We start from the raw sequence: 8,383 nt of genomic DNA, 5'->3' as shown, positions 1-8,383 counted from the left end.
ATAAATGCAGCGTAACTGCTTACTTTAAAGAATGCTGCTTGAAATGACCTAATATGTTACTGGTCTTTCACCTTACTGTACTGCCGGTAATGTAACTTTTAACACTCAAAGTATCATAAATCCCCTTGCACAGAACTGCAAAAATCATTGTAAAGCCCTACTTGGGTGTATTTTCACCAAGCATCCTTTATGTACATATTCATACGATTTCCAATGAATGACTATGAACTCAAGGTCTAGTACCTTACGCTCTGCTGACGGTGAAAAGCATAGCATACCTGACTATGCAAAAGCATCACGTAACCCTCGCACTTTGTTTCTCTATCTCGCTCGTCCGCGTGGCTACTGGCTGGTGCAATACTAACTTGGGGTTGCAGGAACTTCTCCGCGATCACGAGCCATTCTCGTGGACACTCAGCCAATCGTGGATGCCGCTTGAATATGACACCCAATAGAAGCGCATCACAAAAAGTCACCATGTGAAAGCGACCAATCAAGTTCTGAGGGTGGTACTGTTGATAATGCCTAGATTTACATTGTGCTGCGGTGGTTTTCACATAAATTCGGCGGCTTGGGAGTTATTGTAGTCTGGAGAGGACTTGAAAGAAAACAAAAAGAAGACAAACGCATCATCGACTTCTTTATTTAGTCATGGAGAAAAAGAAGCTGACAATCAACTTCGGTGCCGGCCCTGCTAAAATCCCCCCATCAGTAAGTAAAATATATGAAGACAATTGCATGTGTGTCATCTTTCATCTGTGGGTTACCCAGTATCTCTGCCAGCATGTAGTATAAACTTCGTCACAAATTAAAGTAGCCTATAGTTCTTCAAGGAGAGTAACATTTCTATGTTTTAGTACTATTCATGTAATAAAACTATTATAATTTTAGTAAAATACAGAACATACGGAAACGTAGGGAAAACCTCAATATGAGAAAGTCAGGGTATATATTTCTTTATTCCTCAGGGATTAGAGATTTTTTGGACAGAATGTCGGATGAGAACATAACGTCGCTATGGATACAGAGCTTGATGTGGATAGAACTTCGAGCGCGGATTGCAAATGTTAAATAACAGTTAAAAACAAAGTTAAATTTGTTGCTATATCAATACATTCTAAAGCCACTAAAATAAAAAGCTTTTCGACACAATTGAAAGTCACCTTTTAGATTGTAGTGAGTGTACTGTATAAAGTGCATGATTGCACATATGACGTTTATTGTATCAATACATAGCCACATATTAAAATAAAAATAAGTACAGTTTATTATGGATAAAAATGGAATACAATTTTGCTTAAAAAAAAGTTTTTCGTAGTGCAGATTAACTTGGAACGGGGAACCTTCCAGTGGGAGTAAAGCATAAATGAACACTGGACTGGACGTCGCCAGTTCATCAAAGGACACCCACGGCCAATTTAAAGTCGCCACTAGACCTGGGAAACATTTACTTTGACTGTGCAATTAAACCGATTTTGGGAAGTATGTAAGTGCTTCAGAAAGAAAAAAAGATCACATCTTTACAGTTGTCCAAGGCTCAGTGCCTGGGTGCTGAATCTTCCTATGTTCACTTGGGCATTCTTCAGATATGACAGATTTTTTTTTTTTCCTATGGTTTGGATGAGTTGGGATATTAACTGGCCTCCCACAGTAAATTGATTTAGAAAAATACAGTAGGATGGATGAAGAATAAAGGAAATATAAGTGTCAGTAATCAATGAATTATAGTATTATTAACTATTAAGTAGCAGTAGAAAATATTGTATGTGATAGTATACAGTAACATCTAAGTCACTTACTGCTTGCCATAGTTTAATTTGATCTTTTATCTGTTCCTCACACCTTCCCAACACATATGTTTAAAGGTACCACCACTTGTATGCTTCTCAGTTTTAATAATGTACATCTTATATTGACCATGCTTTTTTTGTTTTGGGAACTTTCCATTGCCTGATACAAAGACGAGAAAAATGGTAGGATGACTGAAACAACAAAAGAAAAAGTTAAGTTGTACAGCTTATACATGGGACATCATGCACATGAAAAATCAGTACAGTAATCTTTTTGAATTTGAAGTACATAAAACGATGGAAGAGAAACAGAGTCCAACCATTGGCTATGATTCCATGTTATACTGAGCAGTGTAACATTGGGATTACCGTGATGAATGTATAATTTAATAATACAGTGTATAATATGAATGTAAGCAGACCATTTATCTTATTATCCAACTTATCATTTACAACATTTGCTCAATAAACTATACAATTCAATCTATACCTCTTCTTTTTATTATTCTGTCTGTAGTTAGATATCCTGCACTTTCTAGATCTGTTTTATAGGTTCTCTCTGGACATATACGTTTCAAAGATATTTGTTAAGCAGCGCATGAAGTGTTTCATATTTCCAGCGCAAGCTAAAATATTTTATAGTGTCTGCAAATGCAAGCTAAATGTATGTGTAAAATATGGAAATATATATAAAACATTTATGTATTACTACTAAAAACATAAATAACAGTAATGTATTAAGGATTATGTTTGCATTTCACAATATCCTATACAGGGCAAAATAGATGTTCTTGTATTTTATATATCAGTGGTTTGTCTTGTATTATTTCTATTTTATTTTACAGTATTGTAATACATTTTGAAAGGATTAGCTTTTTGGGCCATTCAACATTAGATTGCATTGGTGGGTTTCTGTAAAAGAACAGATAAATGGATGGATATGTTATAGCTCTAAATGGTTATTGTAAAGTGAAAATAAGAATGAAAAATATGTCAAACATCAGATTTATATAAGTTATGTTTACTTAAGATCAATGAAATATGTATTCAAATTCATTTGGACCCAGAACTTGCTGTTTCAGATTTTAATGTACCATTTCAGTGATGATTTTCAATTGTTTTCCTAAAAACTGAAGAAGAAAGTTAATTTTCTTTATTTGAGACAGCCAAGCAATTTAATTTTAGCAATTATTGTACATCCTAGTTTTAAAAGCACAAGGCTGTTGAGCACAAAAAAATCTTTCTATGTCCAGATGTGTTCCAGTTTTTTATTTTTAGCTAATATGTGACCTTAAATGGGTCCAAAAATTTTTTTTTTTTTTTTGGTTAATATGAAATAGCAAGGAGCATACAGTATAACAAGTATCAGTCATTTTCTTGCTCATACATAATAAGTTATGAAATAAAGAAAAGTCATAATTGTTTTTTATTAGTAATAATTTGGTTAAAGATAAGCATGACTTTGGCAGTATATCTAAGGGACATCCATTTACTACAGTTGTTCAGTTTTGTTTCAGCATGCTGCTGTTATTTCATTATCAAGTATAATTTTCTGCTTGACCTTTAAACAGCCACCTCATCAGACAGAGTGCTTATTTCAGTCATGTTGATGGGTGGATCCCACTTTGTAACATTTACTGGTGAATTAACTGCAAAAATCATTGACAAATTTGTTCTTTGGCAAGTTTATTTTTAAAAATTACTATGAAATAAACATGAGGAGCTGAGATCATGCCTCAAGTATGCTGCTGGAAGCAGATAGCTTTCATTAAAGCATGGTCAATAACTGATGCATTGTATGATAGCCACAGTTCTTTAGACACAACCCCAAAAATATTTGCAGCATAGAATATAAATGACCACATCTAATAAGACACTATAGGGTGAAATAGAAGGGAAAGAATGACAGAAGAAAAGTTGAGCATTAGGAATGTCTAAGAAGAAAAGCAGTCCAGCTGATATACCTGCGGACGAGATATGGAAGGCGTTGCTTTGTGTTTATTTGGTTTCTTTGCATGGATTGCCTTTATTGTACAAAGTCTTCGCTGTCTTTGGAGTCATATGAGTTCTCAATTTCTGCAAAATGCCCATTTTCTTTCTGTCATACTCATACTGTTAATAAAAATATCATTGGGAGTAAAAATGGACAGTTTACTTTGTAGATTATTATTTAATGTGTTTAATTTTCATAAAAGCTTAAATATATAAACCAAATTTAATCTTATTAGGCAGGATCTGAAAAAGAATACATTTTTTTGCTTCAGAACATAGCTACAGTATTTGTTTTTGGTGCCACAATGTGGTTAGCTCGGGTACTGCAGCAACATTTTTTTTTTTTTTAGTCGTGTATACTTGTAATAACATACTATTTAATACTGTATGTGTAATGAAAGTATATATTTAGAATTTTTTGTATTTTTGTGTTATTCTGATACACCAGTGGGATAAACAAGTAGTTCTCTATTTATCAATTGTTTTATGTAAGATGAGCATTGAAGGTTTATTTTGAAATTTGTGTTTTATATTATTCTGATAGAGCAGTGGAATAAACAAGAAGTTCCCTTTTTATCAATTGTTTTATGTGGGCTAGTTGATTTTGATGTGATGTAGTCTGAGTACATGTTTGAAAGGTGAGCTAAATATTATTTTATGGTGAATTTTAACTGTTGAGTTTTACAACAGATCAGCCAAAATTTAATTGTTTAGCAATTTCTGCACATTCCTCTGATGGTTAAAGCAGATGGTTTAACCCTGGACTGTAAAATTATGCACTTTAAGCAGTTCTTGGTTCTGCAATCTTTGAGCACTGTTTGTTAATAGTCCAGTCAAACATAGCAATGTTATTTCTGGTACTGTATTCTTTGCCAGTAATCCATTTCATTAAGTCTCCTATGCAAGTATGTTAGGAAAAACACAGCAGCCACCAGACAATTGTAACAAACATTTTGGGTCATTTACTTTCCAGGATAAATGAAAAGTACACAATTTAAAATTGATTCTATTTGACATGAAAGATTAAATGAAGCAGACAACTGGTGGAAAGTGGTATCCAGACATAAAGTGGCTCAGTGTAATAAACAGCACTCCTTTACGTAGTTGGTTGGCTTGTGTGAAAGCACCTGCTAAGTGATAAGATCCCTTAAAATACAGTCACACCACATTTCAACACCAAGAGCCAAAGCATACACTCACAAAAAGGAAAAAAGGGTGTCAAGCTGCAGTATTTAGTACTATTTTTGCTAATTTACTGATGTTTTTCAAACAAATATTTTTCACAAGGTACTGAAATCACACAGATACATCAAAGGCATAAACAATACCATAAATAAGAAACTGAAAAACACCATCATTTTTATTGTTTTCCAAAGTTGGAAAACTCTGCCATCTGTTCTACCAACTGCTTCACAGTTGCCTGAGTATGTGTTGCTGGGAGACAGTAACTGTGAAGAGGGCAATCCATTGCTATGTATGACAGTAACCAAGCTAACATTGTCCTCCTTGACTCCAGTGAAGTACAGCATACTTGTTTCAGAGTTCATCCATTTTACAGACAATTTTGAAATAATTATATTTTATTTTAAAAAAGTGTAATTTGAAAATTTTGTGATATTCTGATTGCTTAATCAGGCTTGGAATTATAGTAGATTTCATCCTGACAATAGACTATTTAAGTTTTCTAGGGTAGCTGAGTCTTGCTTTGTAAACGCATGCATTTGACCAGCAACATCCTGGGATGTTCTGCATATGTTAAAGGGACATCAGTGTTCATCTTTATAAATTCTGCAATTCCTGCAAAACCTTCCTGAATTGAATAATGAATAAATAAATAATTTGTTGTATGTACTTGAATAGTTTAAATAAACATGACACTTAGTAAATGCATCGACATACATTTGTAAATTTCTGATTTTTTTTAGTCTGTGTGTTGCCTCCCTGGTGCATAGGTAGGTGGCTCCACGAGCATACAGATAGATTTTTTCCAGAGTATTGCTCAGTCCAGTTGTTTTTAAAATCAGAACTAATTGCATAGGTAATGATAGTCAAATGTAAATCATTACTTGAAAACAGAACAGAAAATATGTTAAAATTAAGGAGATGAGAATGTTAAATGGTTGACTCAAATGTTGATCTAATAATGTAGAGACTAAACTTGGGAGAGATTGGGGAGGCATTTGGAGTATATAGAAATTGTGTGGCTGAGATAGGTTACATTTGAGCAGGAAAGGCACTAATGTATTGGGAGGGCATTTAAGCATGATAATGGAAGACTTAAACAATGGATTGGATACATTTACACTAGTCTGGGTGAAATGTTTAAATAATGTGTTAGAAACATATACTATTAATATGTACAAAGCAAACTCGGAAGACAAAATCCATCTGTTCATTTTTCTGAATAAACATTTTAAATTCCAGTGTAGCTTAGAGATGGAGCTGATCCTAGCAGCCAAGAGGGCACACAGGTATCTATACTTGATTGTAGAGGATTGGTTAGGACTTGCATTTATCTTAACATAAATCTTTGGGATGTACAAGGAAATAACTACTCTGTCAAAAAATCCATGCATAGCACATCGTGCACAGGTAAATAAATATTAATTGAATAAGTGACTCTAAATGAACCTGGTATGTATGCATGTACAGTAGGTGCATATGTGTATGAGTGTTGCCTGCAAATGACTGGTGTGGACACGACTGTTGAATGATTAATGTTTTGGTGTTTTTGGCCTGCATTGAAAGCAGAGTTAAAGCATGTCTGTGTTATTTGTCCTGATTGTCAACTATTCCAAATGCCAAGGCACACTTGAGGTCCTTTTCCCTCATTCCCTTTTATCAAAATCTCATTTCTAAGGAGTGCAAGAAATATCTTGGGACTGTGCATCATAGTTTTTCATAGTTATAGTGGATGTGTCTTGAGCATGGGAAAGGCGCTATATAAATAACATGTATTAATTATTATTTATTATGTGAATCATACTACATGATATTTGAAAAAATTTGCCTTTGAGTTATCAATCCGTAAAACGTAACAATATTTTTGGGAGGTATGTAGAATTTTCTCAATGGGATCAGTTGTCCCTTTAAATATTGATGATTGACAACATTGTCGCGGGGTGGGGCATAGGTACAATGCATAAATCATGCAAAAATCTGGCACATTTACCATGCTGATCTCCACCACAGAGGAAGTTCTCAGATTGCTAATGTAGGACATAGTGGGCATTGTCCATTTTGGTAGTCTTTAGTGGCACACCAGGCCTATTAAGAAATGAGATTCAGCAGGGATGCAGACACCCTGCTGCTCCTTTCCCCACTCAGCTTACAAAGTAAGGGACTGAACTCTTCATACCAGGACCAGCCTGTGCTTCATCTGATAACAAACATGTAAACCAGACTTGAATTGATATCTATTCAGAGACCCTTCTGCAGACATTTTTCAGGCCATAAGGCTCAAAATAGACTCAAGAAAGAACAAAGACCTATAATTCAAAGAATGACAACTGAAATGGACAGAATAACTCAGATTTTGTAATTGGAAGTCACTTTAATTCAATCATGAGAGGTTCCACCTTCATTCATAAACCAGTTGCACCCATCCCATGGTAGGATACTCTCTGGGCTTTCTCAAGAGAATTCACCAGAACTCAGAGAAACTCACATGGGTGCTCTGCTGTAACTCTCCAGAATGTCTGGACAGCTATAAACAATCTCTCTAAAACCAGAAAGCAAATGAGCCCTCTTTGGGCAGCTGAAAGATGACAATCTTCTCTTCAAGGACCAGAAAGCTGAAATGCAGTCTCACAAGCCAAATAATTATGGCAGCAGTTTGAGAAGACTGAGAAGCAAGCGTTATTTCAAGAAGGGAACTTCAGCATCTAAACTCTTATGCCAGAAAGAGAAATGCTTTTCCCTATGAATTTGTAGATGACACAGCAAAAGGTCTAACTGAGGAAAGCACTGTACACCACAGACAAAGATCAGGCAGCAAAGAGAAAGAGTGCACTCCAACACAAGAAGAATGCTCCACATGAGCAGCAAAACAACAACTCCATACAACATTGGATATCATCTTTAAAGACTTGGTATCATAAAACTGTTTGTCTATGCCAAGATAAATTAGAACTGTAAATAACCAGTAAATATCCAGTCTGTCTATGTTTTATGTTTGTCTAGCCTGTCTGCATCCTTCCTTATATCAGTATATTTTTGTAGATATTATATTTCTGTAATCCATGTGTTTATCAATAAATTGTATTATTCTCTTTCTTAAAGTGAGTGGGCTTCATTTACCTTGATATGAGTCTAACAGCTGGAGAACCACCTCCTACAACAGAGGAAAGTAAGGAAAATAAAGTAGAAGGCTTACCAAATTATTTAATTACTTGCTTGCATTGCTGAAGGCAAAACCAATAATTAATTAAGTTAAAATTGTTCTTATCTCTGACACTAATTTGCATTTGCATTTTATGAGAGAAAATGGAATCTCATTTATATCTAGTGTAAACGCAATGCAAGTACAGTGCATTCACAGCCTATTTGTGTACAATTAGTGTAAACAGGTTATTTGTAATGTGTTTAATCACATGGTTCAA

General features: G+C 34.6%; 1 protein-coding gene across 1 annotated transcript in view; it reads left to right on the top strand.

Annotated features, from left to right (window-relative positions):
- The first annotated feature begins 529 nt into the window (after positions 1-529).
- The window catches only part of psat1 (phosphoserine aminotransferase 1), a 28,654-nt gene continuing 20,800 nt past the window's right edge, over positions 530-8,383 (top strand). The window contains exon 1 of the mRNA XM_028802441.2: positions 530-711. Within this exon, the coding sequence (XP_028658274.2) occupies positions 652-711 (60 nt within the window). The 5' untranslated portion in view covers positions 530-651. The remainder of the gene's footprint in view (positions 712-8,383) is intronic.

Source organism: Erpetoichthys calabaricus, chromosome 5 (assembly GCF_900747795.2).
Source record: "Erpetoichthys calabaricus chromosome 5, fErpCal1.3, whole genome shotgun sequence".
Lineage (NCBI taxonomy): Eukaryota > Metazoa > Chordata > Cladistia > Polypteriformes > Polypteridae > Erpetoichthys > Erpetoichthys calabaricus.
Note: the sequence above shows the minus strand (reverse complement) of the source record. Positions and strands in the feature narration are given on the sequence as shown.